The sequence below is a fragment of the Cucumis sativus genome, unplaced genomic scaffold, assembly GCF_000004075.3.
Source record: "Cucumis sativus cultivar 9930 unplaced genomic scaffold, Cucumber_9930_V3 scaffold66, whole genome shotgun sequence".
Taxonomy (NCBI): domain Eukaryota; kingdom Viridiplantae; phylum Streptophyta; class Magnoliopsida; order Cucurbitales; family Cucurbitaceae; genus Cucumis; species Cucumis sativus.
Window position 1 is genome coordinate 12,232 of NW_022279559.1, and position 25,642 is coordinate 37,873.

Consider the following 25,642-nt stretch of genomic DNA (forward strand, 5'->3'; position numbering starts at 1 on the left):
GGTAACAATTTAGTTCATATATTTTAATACGTAACAATTTAGTCTTGGTACTTTCAAATTTATAACAATTTAGTACGTAGAAAATATTAAAACTAGATGTTATTTCTAGACTATGTATTTTGTAAAAGATATTAAGTTTCGGTTAGTTTATTGATTTTAAATTGATCCGTATGAATTCGAAAATGAAAGATTTAAAGATTAAATTGTTATAAAATTATAAATACAAGTTACAAATAAATTGAAGTTTAGATACTAAAAGTAATTTTTAATTTAAAAAAATTGAGAAATGAAATAACAAATGAGTTTTTTTGAAAAATAGAAAAGAAGAACGATCTAAAAAAGAATAAAAGAATAAAAGAATTCTTTTACATTTTATTTTTATAAGCGTAAATAGTTAGTGAATTTATATTGTATTTTAAAGGTTTTGTTTTCCAGCTCCAAGCCAATAACAATGGAAGACAATGAATATAAGCAAGCTCTTGCTAGTGGCGGAAGGATGATTTGCTGAATGTGATGCAGTTCCTCTTCAGGCACCACCACCACTCTCTACAATTCTTCTTCTCTGAGCTTCGTATTTCTTAACCCATCACCGCCCTTCTTCCTCTTTCTTATTACTCTCTCTTTTTTTTTTTTTTCTTTCAGGTTTAAGAATCTTGAGGATAATCTTTCTCTTTACTCTGCCCCAAATCTACTTCTCCTATTCCCAGGTACTTATTTTGGTTCTTCTTTAATCTTTCAGTACCCTTTTCGATTTAATCTCGTTTCTCTTCTGGGTTTTGTTGATTACTCATTTGCTTATTGATTTTAATTAGCTACTTCTCTCTTTTGTTTTTTTGTTTTTCTCATTTTCTAGGGTGATTTGGTTTTCGTTGCAGAGCTAAGTGGCAGAGATTTTATAGAAAATTGGAATGTGGAAATAAAAGAAATGGTAATTAATTTATTTACGAAGTCTGAATTTTTTTTTTAGTTTCCATTTTAGTCTTCTAAAGATTATAAGGATATTGTGATGTTTGAATATCGAATGCAAAAAATTCAACTTAACATGACTTTTATTTTATTTTATCCTGTTTTGAGTGATAAATTTTAAATGTATGAGAAAGTCATTTATATTCATCAATCTCGAAGTTCAACCTGAAGGTCAACTTAAGAACATTTGGGAGAAGTGTGAACAAACTAATGAATTTCAAGCGCCTTCCTCCTTGTGGTATTTTGATGACCACGAAAATTTGTGTTTTTTTTTTTTTTTTTTTTTTTTGAGTACTATTCTTCAACCATCAACCATCAACCATCAGAGCCCTCTTTTCTAGCTTAGTTTTTAAAGTTGGTTAGATTGATAAAGTCATTCAGCTGGTTTGTGTTAGATTGCCACCAAAGTTCTACTTAGGAAGGGAAAAGATATATGGTACACAAGCGAGGACAATAATCTCTCAAGAGGTATAAAAGATATTTTGAGTGAAACAAGAAACAATGTCATAAGGGTTATACCCAAAGTGACCATTGTGGAGATATATTTGAGAGTTTGTTGTCCCTAGCAAAGGGTATGAGAGCCACGCCTCTTACATTTAGTTGTGTAGTGCGTCTGGATGACGTAGTCAATTGTGATCCTGGTTGAGCTAATCAAATAGGGGATGGGCTCTAGTGAAAAGGAGTTATTTGGGTTAAAAGTGATTGTCGAGAGTGCTCATGGATTGATGACTATTCGAGGGGATGCCAAGAAAGTCTTGCTTATTATTGTTATTAAATTCTTAAAAATATTTATTTAATTTTAATATGTATAAATTGACCACATATATTTTTGGTTTTTCATAAATTTTTAATTCTTTTTTTCAAGTATGAGTAGAAAATTATGATAAAAGAAGAAATTTTGAAATAAAATCACAAATCATATAGTTTTTCCTAATTCTAATATTTTTCCACGAAATCAATAATTTAAGAGCCCTAAAAAGGTAATTCAACGTACACCAATCAGTAATTAGTTTTTAGATTATACTTTGTTAGATTGGAGGCAATTTTTAAAGGTCGCCTCCCTTTTTTATGTGTTCTTCTTTGAGTTTTGTTATTTAATTTCTTCTCAATGAATGTTTAGTGTATTCTTTAATTTTTTCTCCATGAAAGTTGCATTCATCATATTCTGATTTTACAAATCAAGATTGGTGCCTATAGCTATTGTTCAAATGCTCTAGAACTGCTATGCTAGTAGTCTGATCCATTCTTTTTAATGTGGCCTTATCTTCTTCAAGGATTTGTTGGTAGACTGTGGATCATTAGGTATCTTGTACCAAATAATTTGGGACTTATTACCATGCCAATATATTTGACTAAAAGAATGGTTGGTTTTGCAAATATGGCAATGACTCTATTAACCTTTTTTGCCCAGATTCTTAACATTACGCGATGAAAGTGATTTTTAGCGGAGATGGCAAAACTCTATCTTACTGCTCTAGTTTTGGTTTGCTTTCATTACTTTGCGGTGTCTGATTTTCAAGGTATGAACTGCATCTCAAGGTAGCTTATGAAAATTGAGAACTTACTGTACTGCTGCTCATAGTCTTTTGTATAAACATCTGGTCTATGGCAAAAAGATTGTCCATCTGATTTATCTTCATGATGTTTGAAACAGTATGTAGTTTTGAATAGAAATTGAAATTCTTTTAGCATGTTTGTCAGTTTTAATAATATTAAAAGAAAGATTATGGAAATCACTTCCAAAATGACTTTTAATAATTCAAAGTCAGTTTTAATAATATGAAAATTGTATTTGAAAGTGTAAAATTATAACCAACTAAGTGTATTTCGTATTGATTTTGAAGTGATTTTAGCAATTTTAAAATCAATCCCAAAATACACATTTTCATTGGCAAAGACAGTATTAAGTGTTTCTAATTCTTTCTTTTTTTTGTTTATTTTTCACACTATCTTTGGATATGCTACAAGTCTTTTGTCACATGGAAGATACCTTTTCCATCAGTTCGTCTTTTTGCTCATTTCTTGTGAGTTGGTAGAAAAGCTAGTCTGAAGTTATCAACAAGTGTGAAAGCCTTTTTTCCCTTGTAAAGGGATACAAATTTGAAAATTTTGTGAGATTAAATCATTAAATAATGTAGTTTTCTTTTCAATTTCTGATTGCTTCCAGTTGCGCAAATTTACCTGGAATTACTATTATACTGATATTCTCTAATTGCTTGATCACTTGATGAATGTACGTTGTTCTTATCACCTTCAGGTGACGCACTCTATGCATTTAAGAAGGCATTGAATGCAACAAGTAGTCAGCTTGGAGATTGGAACCTAAATCATGTCAATCCATGCAGTAGTTGGTCCAATATTATGTGTAATGGGAACAACGTGACAGCTATGTAAGACATAATTAAATTAAATACACTCTTTTGCTGATCTTTCTATCCATTTAGCAATAATCATGTCACTTGTGAGTGCTTAGATGCTCTATATAAATGACTTATTTATTTCATTGTATGAAATATTTTACTTGCCAATATTAAAGGTTTCAAGTCTGCCATTACTTATATTAAATCTAATTTTCTCAGAACCTTGCCAACGATGGGATTTACTGGAACCTTGTCTCCAGAAATTGCTGTCATAAAATCTCTTTCAACTCTGTGAGTACTGTGTTATTTTGTGGACGAGAATTTGCAGCTCTAAATACTTGATGTTTGTGCAATTTAAGCCGGCTTCTTTTATTATTATACTCCAAATTCTGGATTTTATTGATCATAATATTCATTGTTGTCTTAAAAGTAAGTTTTAATTCTTCAAGTCAGGTGCTTGGCTTACTTAAGGTTATCTATTCATGTTGCTCGAGAAAGAGTTCTATTTTGCACATGTATATATAGTATTAAAATTCCATAACTGGAACTTTCTTTATACTATTTTTTTCAAAAGATTGTAAATTAGAAGATCACCCACTAATACCAACTGGGATAAACTATTATCAACAAAGAACTAAAATCTGTTTTCTTATGATTGGAATTCCTGTAATTTACTAAGCGCAAGACTTCGTCCTCTTCAGAGATCTAATTTTCTCACATCCCTTGGTCGGATATTTTCTTTTAACCTTCTAGTTTCAGGGAAGTGTTGGACGTTAGACATCCGTATATCTGAGATAACCTTAGCTTTGAAAAGCATATTATGATTATTTGGACACTAAATTTGGTTAACAAAACTGGTTTTTGAAATAATCTTCTTATTGGCAATGAGAAACTTAATTAATATATATTAATCTACTGCAGGAACTTGGAGGGAAATTACATAACTGGAGGGATACCAGCGGAGTTTGGAAACTTGACAAATTTGGTCACTTTGGATCTCGGAAATAACAGCCTAATTGATCAAATACCATCGTCCCTGGGTAATCTTAAGAATCTACGGTTCCTGTAAGTAATGGGTTTCAAATTACTCAAATTTCAAAGATACCTTATGAGCATTTGCAATACACCTGGGTTTTAGTTGAGATAATGACTATTGACTCCTTATTCTCATTGAAGCAGAACTCTGAGTCAAAATCATTTAACTGGGAGTATTCCTGAGACGTTGTCAACCCTTCCTAGCTTGATCAATCTGTATGTTTTCAATTATGCATAAGGCTATTAATGGAGATTTTCAGATTCGGGGATCTGTGTTCTGTTCTCAATGCCTTGATTGTTACTCTCCTACAGTTTTCTTGATTCGAATAATCTCAGTGGCCAGATTCCGGAGCAATTATTTCAAGTTTCAAAATTCAAGTACGTGGAACTTTTGAATACTATCAAGGTAGATATTATCATACCTATATATCTGCTATAACATGGCATTAGGAAACCAACACCAATTCCTAAAATTAGTGATATTAGGAAACACATCTATCTGATATTTATGGCACGATCATATAGCTCAACAGTTTAAAGCATCTACTTTTTTTTGAGAATGAAGGTTTGATTCTTTACCTTAAATTTTAGTTTCTAATGAAAGTAAAAAAAGACAATAATTAACTTAAATTTTTGAAGCTAACATTCAAAATCTAAAGCATCACTGATCGACAAATGAAAAGGAAATACCATATGTTGCTTGGACATGACAAATCCCATATCCAAAATTGATTTGGTCAAAAGAAAGTAACCAAAATTATAAAATTTAAACACTTGCTGTTAAGAAAAATTTCCTATTACTACTGTCAGGAGAAAGCAGCAAATAACGGAGAACTTAAAAGAAAGCAATAAAGATTGGAAATATAAGAATTAACGTGAATAACTCAAACTGAAAGAAAAACCGTGATCAATCAAAAAGAAGTTCACTATGTGAAAATTATTACAAACACATAGAATTCTCTTGCTGATTCCAACTCCAACACTCTCAAAACTTTTATGCTACTCACACCCTTTTCTTTACTTTCAAACTAGAAAATACAGAAAGATAATTCAACTAGAATTAGGTCACCCAAGCTTTTAGAGTGCTTGGAGCTCATCGCTCTCAGAACTTTTTTGATGTAGAATTGTTCTCATTTAATAACTTGTCAAGAACCCTACAATCACAATCTCTATTTTTCAATAGATCTTACAGTGCAATGTAATTTCTATATTCTTTGTCATCCGTTTATTTATTTTTCACCTTCCAAATATTTTTTTCACAGCTTTTCTGGAAATAAGTTGGATTGCGGCAACAATTCACGTTGGTCCTGTGATTCGGACAGTACAAATTCAGGTTATTGGATCGGATTTGCCTTAGGTCCTTAGGCTTGTGGAAAATCTTTTCCTCCGTTTTGATAACTTAGGCACCCTTTAGCAGAAAGAGAAATGTGAAAGTTTCGTCATTTTCTCAGGTGCTTCAAATAAGTCGAAGGTTGGGCTCTTAGCTGGACCTATTTCTGGGTTAATGGTTACTCTTCTTTTGGTCGGATTATTGCTTTTGTTGTGCAAGCATAGATATAAAGGCTACAAGGGTGAAGTCTTCGAAGATGTTCCCGGTAATTGTTATGACTATCATTGAATTTTCAAAATGGATTATGCAAGCATCATTTATGGTGACTAGGTTTCATGGATATCGATATCAATGTAAATATAATTGTTTTCTCGGTGCAACCTTTTTTGCCAATTCTTAGTAGCGTTTGTACGTATTAGCACCTATCTAGAAATACAACTGTGTTGTATTTGTGATTTTTGTCTGAAGCATAGACTATCTAGATGCTACTCATCTAGAGAATTATTCCTTAAAATTTGGTCCTCTACTAGCATATTGAATTGCTCGAGATAATTGATATGTGATTCGTAGTTGCATAACAAAAATATTTTCCCAACTGGATTCATGAAGAGCTTGTAGAAATAGTTTCTCATGTTTCTAACTCTTTGATGTAAGTTTTTGTATTACTTGTCAAGTTAACCATCTTATGTCTTAAATGAAATTACTGGATAATTTGAGGTATAGTTATAATGAATAACAATTTTAAGAATAATAATTAAGTATATAATAACATTTTTTTAAAATCGCAAATATAGCAAAGTCTATTAACGATAGACTTCTATTGCTGATAGATTCTTATGATTTATTAGATATGGTATATCAGTGATAGATTTCTATCATTGAGATTTTGATAGATTTCGACAGATTTCTCTATATTTGCATTTTTTTAAATTTTGCTATATACTTAATTATTTTGAATCTAATTGCTATATTTCCAGTTATCGTACTTTGAGTCATTCATTAGTAATTTTATGAAACACGCAATAATTTCAAATGTAATCAAGTCACAAGCTGGAAAAGGGAATCAAAATTCCATATGCCTCCACCCCATCTCACCCGCACTAGAACTGAATTTTTTGTTCATGGAAGCGTGTCTAAATGTTTTTTTTCCCTAATCTCTCAATTAGGTGAAATTGATCGAAAAATTGCATTTGGTCAGCTGAAAAGATTTGCATGGAGGGAGCTACAGCTAGCTACAGAAAATTTTAGTGAGGAAAATGTTATAGGACAAGGAGGCTTTGGAAAGGTTTACAAAGGGGTGCTTGCTGATGGCACCAAGGTTGCAGTGAAACAGTCAACTAATTATGAACGCCTTGGGGGAGATGCTTCTTTTCTGCGTGAAGTTGAGATGATTAGTGTAGCTGTTCATAGAAATCTATTGCGGCTGATTGGGTTTTGTACAACTCAGACTGAACGCTTATTGGTGTATCCCTATATGCAGAACTTGAGTGTTGCCAACCGTCTTCGAGGTATTAAATCATTTGCTTGTTTTGGATATGAAATTTGAAAAAAAAAAAAAATCTCACAATTTCTGTTTTCGTTTGAGCAGAAATACTTCAATGTTTGCATATTACATCATATATTAATGATCTGTAGATCTTGGTTTGGGCATAGGGAAATGAGAGAGTAACCAAGAAAACTTTAAAACTAAGGTCTAAGAGATCAATTGAGTGTCAGGTGCTTGAGTAGATCCTGGTTTGGGCAGAGGGAAATATTGGCCATGGGCTATTTCTTTCCTGTATCTACTTTTTTCATTTTTCGTAGTACTTGCTCAACCTTCAAATATTTTGATTACGGCCGACTTTTTAAGTCTAAAAAAAATATACATGAAGGCATTGTGCCCCTGTCATGTCCTTGGAAAGTAGCACCATTGTCTTAGTCCAGAGAACAACAAAATTTTCTACTCGTTTGTATTTAGTACTGAAGAAAGGAGTCCTCCAGCCTCTATAGGGGCCACTAGTTGGAAAATGACTTTTTGTGAGAGGGCGTGGTGGGTGCGGATTATCACATTCTTGAACTGGAAGGTGGTCTCAAGATCTTTCCTGGGGCGGGCTGCGGATAGGTGAAATTGTTGGGTAATTTAGCTAACTGGTTGCTACTTTCCCGTTACAACTTGAAGCTTTATAGAATATGATTGTTGTCAGTAAGTATGAACATCATTTCGATAAGTGATTTATAGGTGAGTTTCAACTTTCATTGTTGCATAGAGAGAAACAACCTTGATAAGTCTTTGGATAGTTGTCCTTTTCCGGTTAACTCCTTGCTCGATTGCTCTGTTCATCACCTTCCTGCTCTCATCATTTTATCAGTTAGTCTTTTTCTTTGTCGTTTTTACTTTTACTCTTCTCAATGAAAGCTTATGTAAAATAGTCTTGCAGGATACTGAGCATACAAGTTACTCATTTAATTCACAAGATGAACTTTGGCCAATTGTTATTGTATTGCCTTACTGATAAATAATTACTACCCCTCTAGCTGATTTCTTTTGTAATCTCCTATGCCAGAACTTAAGCCTGGGGAACCTATTTTAGATTGGCCTACACGAAAACGTGTGGCATTGGGGACAGCTCGTGGTTTAGGATATCTTCACGAACATTGCAATCCAAAGATTATTCACCGAGATGTTAAGGCTGCTAACGTCTTGCTTGATGAGGATTTTGAAGCAGTTGTTGGTGATTTTGGCCTCGCCAAGTTGGTTGATGTTAAGAAGACTAGCGTCACAACTCAAGTTCGGGGGACAGCTGGCCACATAGCACCCGAGTACTTATCCACTGGGAAATCGTCAGAAAAGACTGATGTTTTTGGTTATGGCATTATGCTTTTAGAACTTATTACAGGACAACGCGCGATCGACTTCTCACGCTTCGATGAAGATGATGATGTTTTACTGCTAGACCATGTAAGCAAATTATATCAAAATCAGCACATCTCCATTTGAATCTATTCCTTCTTTATGCCAACTTCAATTAGCTCTACTATCATAAATATAATTTTGGCTTATTCATCTCTGTTTCTTAAAGGTCAAGAAATTGGAAAGGGAGAAGCGACTGAACATTATTGTGGACGAAAACCTGACTAACTATGATATTAGAGAGGTGGAGACATTGGCTCAAGTTGCGCTACTGTGTACGCAGCAATCTTCGGCTAGTCGCCAACAATGTCGCAAGTCATTCGGATGCTGGAAGGCGAGGGACTCGGAGAGAGGTGGGAGGAATGGCAGCATTTAGAGGTGATTCGCAGACAAGATTATGAGAGAATGCAAAGAAGATTTGAATTAGGGAATGATTCCATTTATAAACAGGAAGCTATTGAGTTATCTGGTGGAAGATAAGGTAGCAATTACCAAGCTTTTTGATCCTCATCTATATGTCAGTTTTTTTCTGTTAGATTAGTTTGATTTGGGGGCCATCCTTATGAAATCATTGCCTTCTCATATCCTACTTTTGTACATTTCATTCACTTTTGTTTATATTTTTTTGGCTGTGCTTCTTTGTGTAATCTTAATTCCCTCAATTTAACACGTGCTGTGGCTGAAGTTTGTATTTGTAATACAACTGAGTGAATAGAGTCGTTATTTTCATACTTGGCATTGCATTTGCCAACATTGTAACTATAGAATAATTATTGTTTGAGCTTAAATAAAATTGTTCTTCGTTTCTAAATTGTTCTTGGTTCTGTGCTTGCTTAATAAGCATTTAAAGTTTTAATTTTTATTATTTTTTAAATAGTTTGTGTAAGTTTCAAATTACATATTTTAATTTTGTAATCTAATTATATATCACATGATAATGTAACATTTTTCATAGGATAAAATTAACCATATAAAAAAAAGAAAATTATAATATTCCCAAAGGCTCACGTGATTTAGAGTCAAACATTTGCAATGACCCTTCAAATTCGTCAAAAATGGGTTACTGAAGACTAACACTTTTCTTCTTTCTTTCTTTACAATAATATTGCATTTTAAAACAATGATGAACACAACATCCCTTTTGACCTAATTTCCACATTTAGAAAAAACAAAATAAAGTATATATTTAATTTATTTATAAAAAAAATAATAATTTCCTTTTGCTATGTTTGAGTATGAGCTTACATATTAATTAAATATTGAGTTTACAAGCGAAAAGTTAATGTAATTTTTTTTGTAAAATTATAGTTTACCTATTGTGGTGTATATATTATAAAATATAAATAATGAGTAAAATTTTAAATTTAATTTCAGCCTTTGATTTTTATAAATTAGACTTAGCAAATTTTTATTATCTATCACAATAAATTTCAGATAATATCGATCACTTTAATGATATATATCAATATATGTCTATTTAGATATATTGTGGTGTATAAGATTTTGTTATATTTATAAATATTTTCAATCATTTTACCCTATTTCAAAACAATTTAGTTCCTAAACTTTAGTCGGTGAATGTTTAGTCTCGATACTTTAAATTATTATTACTAACAATTTTAGTCCTTAAACTTTTAATAAAAAACATAACAAAACCTCCCCACTTAGCTTTGATAATACCTTTTAACTTTAAAAATCTACATTTTTTTTTAAATTATTTGAAGCTAACGTATTTACAAAATATAACCAAAAATCTATAATATATCAATAATAGGCACCGTAAATGCATATATTAATAAACTTTATTGATGTCTATCAATGTGCCTATCATATATAAAATACGAAGTTTTGTTATATTTTGTAAATATTTCGTTTCATTTTACTATATTTTAAAACATATTAACTCTAACATCTAACCAAAACATTATGGAATATCTTTTTGAAAAAAAAATTCTAAATGAACCAATATACGAACAACCATAATTAAGTTAGCAACATTATCAGATAATCAAAGACAGAAGAAGGAAAAAAAAAATCAGATAGTACAAGAGAACATAACATTCCTTTGATCATGATTCGTTGTTTTGGTCATGGACTCATGCGTGTCAAACAACAATACATATATAAAAGTAAAATTCAGAATGTGAACATACATATCTATATATATATAAGGAAATAATACATTAAAGTTATTCTTCCAAAAAATAAGGAAGATTTTTTTGTGTATTTGAAAGGTAAAAAAGGGCAAAGTTCACATGAGATATTGAATGTTTTTTGTGTCCATAAAGTTGGTATTTATTTGCACAAAAGAAGCAAATTATTTGGATGATTTCATGTATATGATTGCATGCATGACGAAATATCTTTTAGTTTTCTCTCTTTCAACCTATGGTCAAATTAATCACATACATATTTTTATGGATGGATAGTTACTAATTAATTAAATGCAAAACTTTAACTCCATTTATATATATATATATATATATATATATTCAACCTACCACCTTGACTTTATTTAGTCAGTCTCTAAATTTCAAATAAATTATAGTTTGAGATTTGTTTACTAAGGTAATTGTGATAGGTAGTTGTATATATAATAATATTTTTTAAAAAAATTATAAATATATATACAGTAATCTATCGATCATAGATTTATGTTATTGATAAGTTGTTATATGGTCTATCTTATTGGTGACAAACTTCTATCATTAATAGACGATGACAGATTTTGTTATATTTGTAAAAAGTTTTTAAATGTTGATATATATGCTAATAATTTAAATTTAATTATTATATTTACAACTATAATCTTGATTGGTGATGATGCATACTTTAACTAGTTGAGTTGCACCCATGTAGATAAACACTATGGTCTCGACCTTGATATCATTTGGCTTGATAAAAATCATCGGTGTATCCCATGTTTGGGAGTGATTTTTATTTAATCACTTTTTTCATATTCAAAATTACTTTGAGATGTGTTTTGAATCAATTAAAATTAATTTAATATTTAATTTCACACCTTTTAAATACTATTTTCATTTCATCAAAGTTAATTTTAAATGACATATAATAGCTTTAAACCTAAAAGGCTATCAATATAAGATGTAGCAAATCAAGTTATCCACTCCCCTTGGTTCAACCTAAATGGGCATACCTATACACCATTGACCTCGAGAAACTAAATTAGTATTTATCTTAAAATTAATCGACAATTAATAGAAGAATTACCTCATATACTATATAATTGTAACATCCACACTTTTTTCAATTTGAGATATTCATCATGTTTCTTTAAGATAACGTACCTTTTTAGTTTTTCATCATGACCGAATTTTCACATTGCCTTCATTAGAATAACCAATACCTTATATTAAGAAAAATAGATTAGAGTTCTATCTTAAAATTAATGGACAATACAAGAAGTAATCCACCAAAAAGTGAGTTTGATTTAGTGGTATTGACAGGACCTATGAGAGGACGGAGGTTTAATCCACCACCTCATAGTTATTGTACTAAATAAAGTACAAAAAGTATTAACTTCAAACGTTCCACCACTAGGACGTAATGACCGTCGTCATAAAAAATAAGTAATTAAAAAAAGGAAGAAAAGAGATCACTAGCTCACACGTGAACATCACACCCTTAAATTATAACTTACCCTTCAAAACCCTAAATGAGTTCCCAATTTTGAACAACCTTTTTCAATGTTTGATTCTTATGGAGCCCGTGAGTCCTTATTCATCATCTGCCCTTCAAAGTCTATCTATAAATATCCCAAAATCATCACTTTCCAATTCTTCATCAAACCCCAAATCAACTTTATTAACCTCAGCTCTCTACAAAAATTCCCATAAAACATATATCCATATATCTATATCTTTGTAAAGCAAATTAGTACACACTTCTGTACTATAGGTTTTCCATGTCGGTTTCCTTGGAAGCTTTGGCAATGGCTGGGATTGATTCCAATGAGTGGGCTATGGACGCTGAAGAATGGGAAAGAAACGAGATCGACGTTGTTCCACCACATTTATTAGCCGATGAAGAAGATGACGAGGATGGTGATGAACATGTAACGACGAGTACTATTAGTAACTATTGCTTTCCCGTTGATGGGTCATTCGAGGGATGGCGTGGGAGAGATTGCAAAGCTGATGGTGGCCATGGCCATGGCATTTTGGGGATTTTTTGTAGTCTAAGCAAAGTCATAGAGAAAAGGGCTTCTAATGGGATGAGTTCAGTGAGAATAATAGTCAGAACTATTTTAGGGTTTTTGATGGTGATGACCATGAAGATAATTAGTGCACAAAGATCCAAGATGTAACAAATTTGGTGGATATATTTTGCAAGAAAAAGTTGATATATATGTTTTTTTTTATTTACATTCTTTCAGAATACATTATGGTAATATAGGAAGAAAGAAAGCTTTCGTTTTCATCTGCTGTAGAGAATTGAATTACGACCATTTTACGTGAAGATGTTTTATGCTAATTGAGTTATACTTATTTGTTAAAGAATGATAAGAAAAGATTCGTTGAAATACTTGAGTTTTCTTTTTTATATCATCGTAAGTGTTCATTAAGGATATTAATTATGAAAGTTTAAACTTAGATAATAAATTAATTGTAGTTAACCCAGATAAAAATATAACATTTTAACCAAAATAATATAAAAATGTTTTAGAGTTAGTATCAACTTACTAGCAATGATAATATGCACTAGATCCTATATCATCATACCCTTCACTTTTAAATACGTTTAATTTTTAGACGAGAGTAAGTTTTAAGTCGAGTGATCATTTGAAAAATCAAGTTATAACGACGAATGATATTATTTCATAAGAAATCAGTAAAACTTAACCCTAGGTTGTTTCTAAATTATTATATATGTGAACAATATATTTTGTTGAAAAATAATATCCTCTTTAAAATATCGAGAAAAGCTATTTTATAAGTTAGACCTACTACAATGTGATGAATATTCATAATAACCGTGCAAGGATAGTATGTTTGTAGAAGCATCGTAACTTTGGATATTTTTCAAATAGAAAAAAAATTATCCGATCATGTCGATCTCGTTAATTAAATCCAAATCAAAGCGTTCTTTGTCACAAAACAAATGAATAATCCATCTTTTTAGTTCACGTATGTTTCTTCTCTACGTAAAGTAAAGACGATATGTACACTCCGTCTGTCTCCTTGAAATAAAAGAAATAACAATCCTGCTTTCAAGAACACGATAGTTATAACTTTGATCACACACATATATATAAAAACTAAAACAGTAAACCTTTTGAGTTAATAATTAAGTACATTGTATAACATTTCTAATAAATTACAAACAATATAGCAAAATCCATATGTAACGGACTCTATCATTTAGTAGATAACTTCTATAAATCTAAAAAAAACTATATCTAAGATTTGGTGCATTATGATTGGTATTATTTGAAAAGGTGCATAAAAATTATGGATATAGATTATTGGAGATAGTTCTAACACACACCTATACATCCTACGATAATGAAAGATTAGAAGCCATGCCTTTGGCTGTCTCATTGAACAATTTCTCTATCCAACCCTCAGCTCGAATAACCCTAACAATGTGTTGTGCATGTAACCATCCCTCAATGATCCTCCATGTCGTCACTTCGAGCTAACCACTTAGTAAGTTTAATTTTCAAGATTGGCGTACCGAAGCTTATAGCCAAATTGCATCATTTGCTCACGAGAAAACCACCATTTTAATTATTTACCAAGCCAAGACCATTCAAACCCTAATCTGTTCTCAAATTTGAATAAACTTTTTCCAATATTTTGATTCTTATGAAACTCGTGAGCTTAATTATTCAACCTTCTTCACAAAAACCCACACATCACCTCTAGCTCTTCAAATCTCATTTATATATATATATATATGTTTGTATATTATCATTCATCACATTCAAGAAATTAGCCCATTTAATCTCTCAATATTATTCCCAAATTATCAAACCTCTCTGATTTCTTATTAACCATGAGGGTTTCTTTAGAAGCTTTGGCAATGGCGGGGATTGATTCCAATGAGTGGGCTATGGATGCTGAAGAATGGAAAACAAATACTCATCAAATGGAGAACGACGACATAATTCCACCGCATTTATTAGCCGACGAAGACGAAGAAAATATAGCAGCCAAGGAATTATGCATTTCCGGTCACCGAAAAGATGACGGACTGGTGGTGTTTTGTGCTTTCCGGCGATCATATGCAATTTTAAGAAAAATGATGGAGAAGAGAGCTTCCTAATGGCCTGAAATCAGACATTATACCCAATTCTTGAGAACCCAATATGTATATTTTGCTAATTTACCCCATTTTTTAAAAAATGTAAACATACCTACATATATATAACCGAATATATAATAGAAGATAAAACGGTCGAAAATATTTATAAATATAGTAAAAATTTTTATTTTACGATTATAGATATTGATAAACTTCGATTTATAATCTATGATTATACTATTTGTTATTACGTGTAATCTAAAATTGGCCATAGTTCACCGTTGTGTCATATGGTCATGTTTTGTAATAAAAGAAACTAAGTTCATCATCCATTTCAAGAGTCGATGGACCTCTTTTAAGGCCAATGTCATCACAAGAAGAAGAAGAAGATGATGGAGACCTTCCCATATTCTACTTTTTCTTTTTCTCTCTTATGTTTTTATTTTTTCTTCCCACTTTCTTCAAGATCAACTTAAAAATTTAAGTTCATGTAAAAGAAGTATACTTAGCTTAGATGTTCTATTTTATTTTATTTTACTTTTTCAAAATTTTAATGGAAGAAAATGGTGGCTTCCTACTTGGAAACAAAAATGTGTTTGTTTTTTGTTGATCTAAATTGTGGATGCCCATTTTTATCTAATTTTCCACAATATCAACTGCATTTCTATTTTGGTTAAGTTGTTTTTTCTTCTTCTTTTAAGTTGATCTTAAATGTGTTTGGATACTCTTTTTGAGCTAATAAATGAAAATTATTGCATTAAAAATTATTTGGTTTTGTAATGTAGATTGTTTTTGTCACTTCTTCACATGCATGTTTCCTCTTTTGTATCATTGTCTATATATTTTATTGTTGGTTGCATTTTGATTGGTTTGGTTTGTTGATTGAGTTCATGAGTAAATTTCTTAATTTAAGTTTTAAGTTCATAGGAGTATATTATTTTCATAAATTACGTAAGGATAATTATATTAAATAAAAGGAAAGGAAAGGGAAAGAGAGAGGAAAAATTCCTAAATTTTGTCATTAATTTGTTTCCAATAAAACACCCCAATTTGTTATTTTGTTAAAAAAAAAGTTAAGACTCGAAACTATTGTTGTGGAACAAAATTAAGTTGGCACACAAACACCTTCTCGATGTTCTAATGCTCCTAATTTTCATCTAACAAGTTTCAATTTTCATCATAGTCATTCTAACAAATGTTTATTTCCTATGAGTTTTGAAACATTTACGAAGACTAACAACAATATCACAACAATATAACAAGTACAAAGTTTTGAAATAATAATAATAGGAAACACTTGTTCAACTCAAGAAAAACTTGTTGAAATATTTCAAAGATTGCACTCCAATTTTAATCATCTATTGTAATTTTGCACTTTTTAATCGATAAAAATGAATTGAACTTGTAAGGACGATTAGGAAATCTTTTTCTTGAAAGAAAAAGAATGAGAAGATGTCACTCTAACCATGCTTTTTAGTTTGTTGTTGTTTTAATATAAATATTATGGGGTATAATCGATGACAACGAGTCAAACCATGATCTCCTCGGAGGCATTCGTTTCCTCTTAATTTTTTTAGGCAGGAGGTAATATCGACGGATACTTGTTAGCAAACGAACAAGCAGACAAATGAATATGTTGCTTTATACAATATTTGAGGGATGCACCAAAAGCTTTTGGCTCAAATTTGGAATGCGATCACGAAAGCTTTGGCATGAGTTGTTGGGGATCATAAATCTAAAGGAATGGAGACTATTTCTTGCCACTAAAACGTGCATTGTCCTTCTGCATATCGGTTTTGGTTCTCTTTGGAAAACTTTGAGTTGGTTGGTTGGTATCATTTCCTATATCCATAATCTATGTATGATCTTCTGACATCTTTGAGGAGAACGAAATGACAACACTTTCAAGAATGTTTCTTCTTCTTTATAGCTTATATCTTTCTTCTCGAACTTCATGTTCGTAACTTACATATAAGGTACTTGGTGTTCATTTGTTCCATGCAATTTCCAAACCTTCCATAAGCATAGCATTCATTAGATGAAAACTCTTGAGACATATATCAGTTGTGCTTATGATCACCCCTTTGATTGAAGAACTCTCCAATACTTTTTACTCATCAAGTCATCATAGTACATCAAAATTTGAGACTGCTACAAGATTCAACAAGCATACATACAGGGGCAGAAAGCCTACAAATCATGTTTCCAGAACTAATATTCAATTTTGAGACAATGTTTCATTCAAAATCATAGTAGTCTAAATCTTCATGGTATGAAAAGAAATGACAATCATATTCCTTCAGGCAAAGTTATCAAGTGGCTATAGCAACTCACTCGAAGGCAGCAAGAAAAACAGCCAACCCAGGAAATATTTTTTGAAAAATCAACCAATTGAAAGGGAGAGAATTTACTAGGATTCCCAGTTTTGTATACACACAATCACAGCAAAATCAACTACTTGAAATTCTCTATGATGCATCCTACTGCTCTATTAACCAAACAAAACCTTGAAAGAAAACTTGGGATTCATCAAAAGTAGAGATGAAAAACTTAACTTTCAAAGGCTTAACCTTCTGTGGGAGAGATTTTGATGGTGTCAATCCGCTCATCCTCCGGCAAAATCGACCAGTTCGGAGACGGCACGGCTCGTAACCAACGAAAATCATCTACATTTTCCCAATTCCCTGTCTCCACGCCAAGGGTTGCATCTGTGAGATCTTCTTCAATTCCTTCGTAGCTCACACGATAGGGAGCGAATCGCACGCTGCTACTATCTTCAATGATCGGCCTACTCCTGACTCTGAGATAGAAATCGCTTTTCTTAGCGTTGTGAATCCGGATTTGATGGGAGGCCATTGCAAAGGTACATTCCTCAACATCATCAATTAGAATTGAACCCATTACAGGTCCTGTGTAAACTTTGCAGTTTCTTAGTTTGTGAATAAATAATGCCCTAACACTACCGATCAACTTGACCTCACAAGAACTAAGACCCGAGATAGTGAATTCCCCAACATCTGATCCCTTGAAATTCTTTACCAGAATCTCTCCGTCCTTGTCTCTGATTCCTGGAGAATCCCGCGCGCTGTAACTCGCTTGCTGTTGCTTGTTCATTAACATAGAATCAGCATTTTCAAGCCCTGGATCTTTCGACTCTGATTTTTGGTCTTTCTTCGTGGCTTTGTTTTTGAATGAGAATTTCTTTTTAGGTAGCAACTCAGAATTTAAATTATCGAGGGCTTGTTTCAATTCCGAAATGGATTTGAGTGAAGCTCGTACCTCGTATGAGGGCAAAGAGTAAGAGGATTCGGCAACGAGCTTCTCGAGGTCGGAGATTGAGGTGGATATCCCATCGAGGTGAGATCTGAGTTGAGCGGGGTCCGGCGGTGTGAGGCGGCATTGGGCGAGTGCCGACTCGATGGCGCGCTTGGAGTCGGAAAAGCGGTCGAGAAAGGAAGAAGTGGAAGAGGTAGAGGAATCGGATTCCGATCTGCGAGTTATGGAATTCTCTAAGCGAGTTTGATTGCGATTGGCTAGGCGTTCGATGACTGAAGCATGCTTCTTTTGGAGATTCGCGTCTGAAGGATCTGAAGGAATAGAATTAGGGATCGACGAAGGTTCATCAGCGTCCGCCATTAATGGATGCTTCGGTTGCAGCCGCGAGTTTTTTAATTTAACGATGACGGAAAATGGGTTGCGTTATACTTCAATTTTGAAACCAACCTTATTTTATTTAATATATAGAAAACAAATCTATCTTTTAATTTTCTTTTATAAAATTTCATCTATACCCTCATCCATGAAATTCAATCATTGCAAAACTAATTATTATGAAATTTCATTATTCTAAATTTACTACAAAAATTAAATGCAATAAATTAAATAAAAGTGGTTATAAATATTTTGAAATTCTATAAAATATATGTATATAAATTTGAAGGTTTAGCATAATTCCGAAGTACACAAGCTCTTAAGTGAATTGAGAAAATGGAAATACAAGTAGGCTTTTGTTATTAGAAGAGTTTTTATGTTACTTGATAGTTGATTTTTCGTAGGAAGCTAGCTTTGGTAGAGCTCTCATCTCTTATGGTAAAATGGATTTTGACAACTAATTAGGCAAAATCAGTTATTTTAATTGTGAATTTTAATTTTATTTTCTTCTATAATTTTGTGAGTGTTTTTCTAATGAGAAATACGGAAGAGGAGGGAGAGATAATGTAAAAGTGAAGAATTTGGAGAATATTTTAATGATAATTTTTTTAAAAACATATTAGTTTTAAAGTCGGAAGGATTGTTGGATTGTTTAACAAGATCATCTAAATTTGACACCCTCGTATTACATGGATAGGTGATTTAAGTAAAATTTACTTTGGTCTTAAATTAGGATATAAATTTTACGGTACTAATATTAATAATAATTCTAAAATATTAAAATCAAGTTTTTTTTAAAGAAATATTTTAAAACATGATAATTAAAAAATAAAATTTAGATAAATGTTTAAATAAGTTTTATTTAAATGATAGAAAAGAAAAACTTTTAAATAAAAGTTGAAAGAGAGCGCCCATCTCTCTTCACTGTTTTTTTAAGACTCGACCTTTCTTTTTATTTATTTTTTAAAACAAGATTCTTCCTTCTTTTTTTTCTTTTTCTTTTTTTTTATTTAAAAAAAACGTAAAAATCAACTATATTTATGTAAAATATTTCGAAACAACATTATTTTGATATAAAAATATTCAATTCAATAAAATAATAGTATAAGAAAATATTAAAATGTATAGCATGGTATTACACTAGTAGTTAGAAGTAGTTAATGGGCTCAAATTTATATTAATTTTTGCAACTGAAATTCATGTCTTAAAGTTACAAAAGAGTAAACTACGTGGTAGACCTATTTGAATAAAAATAGGTAGGTGCATTACGAACATCACTCATAATTATACACCCTTTCTTACCACTAAAATATATTTCAAAAACCAATGCATAAAAATTAGTAGAACCAACAATCCCCTATTTAGGAAGGCTATTTCATCAACATTTGTTACGAGGTTATGAGGTTACTATCACCTTTCATGTTTGAATATTTGACATAACAGATGCTCGAAACGACTCCTCATCTCGTATCAGAGGTGGGATACTCCACGATCCAAACCGATGTGCTGACACCTTACCACCTGATTACATGTCAAAATGATTTGATATGTCTTCATATTTCAGGAATTTTGTGCTTTAAAATGTTGGACCAGTTACCTTCTTTAGTGGCCTCTTCACATCTCCTTTGGTAAAGTGAGGATAAATGAGGATCCAAAGCTTTTAATAGTTCGTCATACTTTTCCTCAGCCTCGCTCACATATTTTGCCTGAAAATGGTTACCACACAAACTTAGTATTAAGAATCAAAGACGTGGTACAAGCTGTATATATGCCGGTTACCATGAGTAATCTGTTGAAAAGGATTATGTTTTGTTCAGTTACAAATTTAATCTTTGAACTTTGATCTTGGTGTTTATTTAATCTTCCAATTTTAAGCTTAACACCAAATCTCTTCTATGTAATTTGGAGCTGCTTCAGAAATCAAATGAAATTAAAGCTACCTCAAGCACTCACCAGCGCTGTTGGAGCTGAAGCTCCATACATCCGGACAAACATCCGCAGAATATTGAAATTATTCTCTAGTACATCATCCTACATGAAGATCATAGCTTTTATTTGCAGCTAAAAGGGTCAGAAAATATATTAGAGAATTGGTAAACTCACCTCATAATCAAACCTAACAGAAAGTCAGTGAGTCAACCCAGCATCAAGGGAAACCAGTGTTGTGCTTGCCAAATGATATTCAAATTAATTATTAGTAGACATCAATTCAGGAGTCAAGCAAAGCTATTGCCTATTAGCAGAACTCAAAATGGGTGATTGTTCAGAGTGCTTGGAAGCAGGAGGAGAGGGAAGAATACTTACAAATCGTCAGCTATCTCAACTAGCAATTCTGAGATTGATAGAAATTCCATGTGCAAGTCATTAACCTTCAAAAAAACTTCAGCACGACATAATCAAACTAACAAAGTAAGGTGGATAGCAGATCAAAAACAAATTGCAACGCTAACACATCAGTTAACAACTTAATATAAGAAAAAATAGTAACAAACACAGTTAAATCAGAAGATTGACAAAATTACTAAAGAACACAAGAAGGTAAGTCCATTAGGCTTATAATTCAACCACTGGAAGCCCCCAGATATTGTCTGTAGGACTAGTACATATCGTAATGTATTATCTCTAGCAAGTACTTCATGAAAAGTTAGATTATTAAGCTTCTAAAATGAAATATTAAATGGCCAAAGCTGTAATTGACATAACCTTCTATCCTAGAAGTGGAAAGTTCGATCTCCTATCCTATTATTGTTGTGCTAAAAGAATGAAATATTAAACAAGAAAGAATTACCTTCTTTCCTCTCAACTGATACAAAAGAAGGTTCAACACTCTATAATCAAAAGATTTCAGATGAATAGCCCGCATTACATCCTCGATAGAGACCTAAACAAAATAGTTGGGATCAGCATGAGCACAAGGAGTCCCAACAAGAAATAAATAAAAATAAATTAAGACTACAACAACTACCTTCCATTGCTCGCCAATGCACCACATAGGTCCCTTTCCAAGGCCCAATACTCCTCTCCACTTCTCAGTTCGTGGACCAATCTAGGCATTGGAACAAACAAAGAAGTCAATATTGCCATTCAAAGTAAGTCCCCAACTTCTCAAGTGGAAAAGAACATGGTTTGGAGCAAATCATCAGACCTGTCTGTCAATAAGCCATGTGATTTAAGGAGATTAATAAGTGGTTGAAGTGGATCAGATCTGATAGCACTTAGAATCTTAGTGCTCTTTTCATTTGTTTCCTAAATCTCAGTGGAAAAATCATATGAAAGTTCGTCAGCTAAATGCACAAGTGCTTAATTGCCATGTTTCATCTTATCCAGTATTCTATTAACACCTGAGATTCTCCAAAAGCAAATCCACCCAAAACTATCTTCTCATTCAAAGTGTCCAGCTGCAGCATGAAGATAAATTCATTATGCACAAACAAAACAGAACCCAAGGTCACTGAGATCATAGTAAAGACATGATTGGGTTATAGAAGTGGCCAAGTGGGCATGAGCATCAAAAATAGAAAAGGTGAGCCATCTGATTTACCAACCGAACCAGCTTCAGTAAGTCGACTTAATGATACATCTTGATTTGGGCCAGTTGCTAAAGCCCATCAAAAAAATTGTTTTAAAAAGAAGAATAAATATAAACAAATAAATAAACGTGTGTTTTGTGGCAATGTGTTGCTGCGGCTCCTTAGGAATAACTTCTTCCTATTCTCGTGTCTCCTTTCTCCACCTTTATTTTCTTCTCCTTTCTCCACCTTTATTTTCTTCTCCTTTCTTCTTCTTTTCTTTCTTCTTTTCTTTCTTCTTTTTGCTCCTCTTATCTTTCTTCTCTTCTCTTTCTAGCTTCATCTCTTCTTTCTTCTATTCTTCTTCCTTCTCTTCTCCTTTTCTTCTTTTCTTCTCCCTCTCTTCTTTTTAATCTTCTCCTTTCAGTACTTTTTTCGTTCATTTCACCAAACAATGAACCTCTTCAAAACTAGTTAGCTGAACCCAAAACTGACACCGAATGATCAATGATCTCCTCTATATAGATGTACTACTTCAAGAAACGTGTATTTATATTCACACCACACTCGGATGAAGTTTCTTCATTCTGTCAAAGTTCATTTTAGCAAAAGATATTCAAATATTCTCCATCCACTAATTCCTGTAGTTGTTTACATTGAGACCAAAGCAAAATTCAAATTCATTTCTTCTTACTTTCTTTCTTTCTTTGTGTTTTTCTTAATAAGAAACAATTGATGTAACATCCTCCAACCTTCGTATTAATCATTGAAGAGTTTTTTCTCTTCTCCCTCTCTCTTTCTCTTTAATTTTTTTTTTTCTTAACTGCAACATTATCCTTGAACCTTTGTACATCTAATTTTCCACCAAAGACAACTAAAGAAAAGAGTAGGACATAACCTGATATATGTAACTTTCCGTAAATGACAGAATGGGAAAGTATTTGAATACAGATTGAGGTTTGTTTGCATCCATTCCGTGAAACATGAAATAAGATCTGAACTGCAGAATGAATTATAATGTCAGCTTGTTATATGGCAGAATTGTCATAGCCTAAGTTTACTAATCCAAAAGATTCTAGACATAAAAGAATTATTTTAAAGGAAAAAGGCCTAAAATCCGAAAAGAAAATCATGACAGTAATTGTATGCCTTGAGACCTGAATTAAAACAAGAACCGAGATTACAAAATGGGGAGAGGTGATAAGACATCTAACAAGCCCGTAATATGACTGTTAAAAGCGGTAAAGTAAAATAGACACTGAGTTACATGGAAACCCAAGTACCGGAAGAAAAACCACAATTGGCTCTCTTATTAATTTCTCATATTAACAAAAGATACAAAAGGGAAGACTTATGATAAAAGGGATAGGAAATTAGGGTAAATCCTTCCTTGGGCCAAGCCCATTAATTCTAACAATGACTTACAACAGCACGTAAATAAATAAATAAATAAAACCTTCCCAGTTTAGACCAGAAGAAGAGGAAAAAATCAATAAAAAGAAAGTCCCTCAATTGAACAAACTAACCACTTTGAAGACAATGTTTTTAAATCCAACCGATTCCAACTTCAATTTTGACATGTTGTACCACTCCTCAATTTTCACTCCATGTAACCACCTTCTAAACTAAGAAGCATAGATACGAATACAACACACACATAGGACACGACACAAACATCATGACACTTCATTTTTTAAAAGTCTAGGAAAGCATTACAAAATATACATTGTTAAAAATATATACCATTTTAATATAAGGAAATACAAAGTTAAAAAGTTGATGCATTTGTATGCTTAAAAAATGAATTTGGTGCATTTTGTTCCCAAAATTTATTCGAAGTTAAGTGTTCTAGACATGTCTGACAATGTTGGACCTATATTGCCTTTGTATAACTAGTAAGTGGTAACTAGCACATCCACTGCAATAACAAGTGTCCAATATATGTCCAGCAAGTATCAGAGTGTACAAGTGTCTAAAACGTGTCAAACACGGACACCCTAGCCAAATCAAAGTGTCTGCTTCTTACTTCTAAACCTGAGATTCCAATGTGTTGGAGAGGAAATACCAGCAGTTCGTCACAAAATCAGCAATAGTGAATTCTTCGGTGAGCACCTCCAAGTTCCTCAGTTAGACCCACTAACCTAAAACCTTAGCTTTTCTCCATCAACTGATTTACTAGTGGAATATTGCTACAAAAGAGTCCTGCACTCAGCTAATTTGAAACCCCTTACTTTGGAACAAAGAGGGGACAGCAAGGAAGAACTGAACCAACCCAGCCCAGCCCATCCACAGGTCTGAACCATATATGCTGCCGATACGACCATATGCCATCAGAGGTATTTGCCAATGGAAGTCCCCCAAATATTTAATATTCAATCAAAGATTCAAAACAAAAATAAAAAGTCTATACCATGCACTTACAAAATCTTCAAGTGTAGAATTTGCACGCTGCATTGCATCCAAGCCAACCATAGCCATTTCCCCACAATAGTTCTGGGAAGAACCAAGATCCAGCTTATTGTCACAATAAGGCTGCAAAGTGTTTTCCATCTCCTTTCCCCTATAGTCTGAAACAAATTAAACCATAGCAACCAATCAATAGTAGGGCCACTACCTCCGCAACAAACAAATAAAATCTCTCTCCAAGATTAAACATCAATATATACCCTAACAAATACCAATAAACAAAATCATTCCACAACTTTCCTTATTTTATTGATCTACATCTACATTTCAGTTAGATCATAAGAATAGATATCAAAGCAAGCTTAGCTAAGTTGTAATTGACATAACATTCCATCCTAGAGGTGGGAGGTTTGAATCCCAACCCCCAATTGTTGTACTTAAAAAAAAAATCATAAGAACATAGTACCTCCATCGCCAAGCAGCAATGATACATCGCCAAGAAACTCTTCCGAAAACTGTAGAACAAAAGAAAAGTTGATGGGCAGGAGTCAAATGAATCAAAGTCATCAGTGGTTTAGCTTGCACTCACCTTCGGCATGTATTCAGAAACCAAATCGAATTTATCGTCAAAGTCAAGCTCTCCACATGGTTGCACCTAACATACAAATACAATTCAATTATGAAACAAACTCACATCAGAACAACGATTCATCAGCACCAATAAATCAAGCTGCAATCAAGAAACATACCATTTTACTAGGGGAAGTGGAGGAATTGAAATGTTCAAATTGGATGAGGAATTTAGAACGTAAAGCAGAGATGAAGTTGAGTGAGAAAGTACCAAAAGGAGAAGGAAATTGGCAATGAATCGATTGGAGGAAGAAGAAGAAGTGATGGGGATTCCGCGGGAGTCCATTAATGTAATGAGTGTATGTACTTGTTCTAGTTTCCTTAGTTCTTCCATTGTTTTCCCTTTCTTCTCGTTCTCACCCACAAATTTGATGACTCGCAATCAACTCGTCTTTTAAATTTGTTTTCTGAAATCTGAAACAATAATATATATATACTCCACACTTCCTGCCCACCTTGAATTTCATTTTCTACTATTCAAAATAAATTTAAGGTAATTATAATATGCAGTAATATTTTTAAAAAATTATAAATACAGTACTGTCTACAATTCCTAATAGACAATTATTTTAAATATAATTGTTATATTTGCAACTTT

At 32.5% G+C, this 25,642-nt stretch overlaps 2 protein-coding genes and 1 pseudogene across 2 annotated transcripts; 1 reads left to right on the forward strand and 2 right to left on the reverse strand.

Moving 5' to 3' along the window:
- The first annotated feature begins 543 nt into the window (after positions 1-543).
- On the forward strand, positions 544-9,392 carry LOC116406130 (annotated as a pseudogene).
- A 6,997-nt stretch (positions 9,393-16,389) lies between these two features.
- Positions 16,390-18,564, reverse strand: LOC116406132 (tubulin-folding cofactor C-like). The gene has a single exon (XM_031889836.1). It carries the CDS (start codon positions 18,482-18,484, stop codon positions 17,414-17,416), a length of 1,071 nt encoding a protein of 356 aa, XP_031745696.1. The 5' UTR covers positions 18,485-18,564; the 3' UTR covers positions 16,390-17,413.
- A 1,082-nt stretch (positions 18,565-19,646) lies between these two features.
- LOC101211687 lies at positions 19,647-25,454 on the reverse strand. Its single transcript, XM_031889824.1, has 14 exons — positions 25,256-25,454; positions 25,004-25,069; positions 24,881-24,929; positions 24,430-24,575; positions 22,907-23,008; positions 21,841-21,897; positions 21,645-21,745; positions 21,466-21,545; positions 21,288-21,382; positions 20,804-20,868; positions 20,603-20,615; positions 20,453-20,530; positions 20,097-20,205; positions 19,647-20,020 (listed from the first exon to the last, which is right to left on the reverse strand). The coding sequence occupies exons 1-14, from the start codon at positions 25,376-25,378 to the stop codon at positions 19,917-19,919; spliced, it is 1,188 nt and encodes a 395-aa protein (XP_031745684.1). The 5' UTR covers positions 25,379-25,454; the 3' UTR covers positions 19,647-19,916.
- Between the last annotated feature and the right edge of the window lie 188 nt (positions 25,455-25,642).

Coding starts and splice junctions, on each gene's coding strand:
- LOC116406132 (XM_031889836.1), bottom strand. CDS start 18,484: ATGGCGGACGCTGATGAACCTTCGTCGATCCCTAATTCTATTCCTTCA.
- LOC101211687 (XM_031889824.1), bottom strand. CDS start 25,378: ATGGAAGAACTAAGGAAACTAGAACAAGTACATACACTCATTACATTA. Junction 21,746..21,840: donor TTGCTTTTGGAGAATCTCAG/GTGTTAATAGAA, acceptor ACTGAGATTTAG/GAAACAAATGAAAAGAGCAC. Junction 21,383..21,465: donor TGCATTGGCGAGCAATGGAA/GGTAGTTGTTGT, acceptor ACTATTTTGTTT/AGGTCTCTATCGAGGATGTA.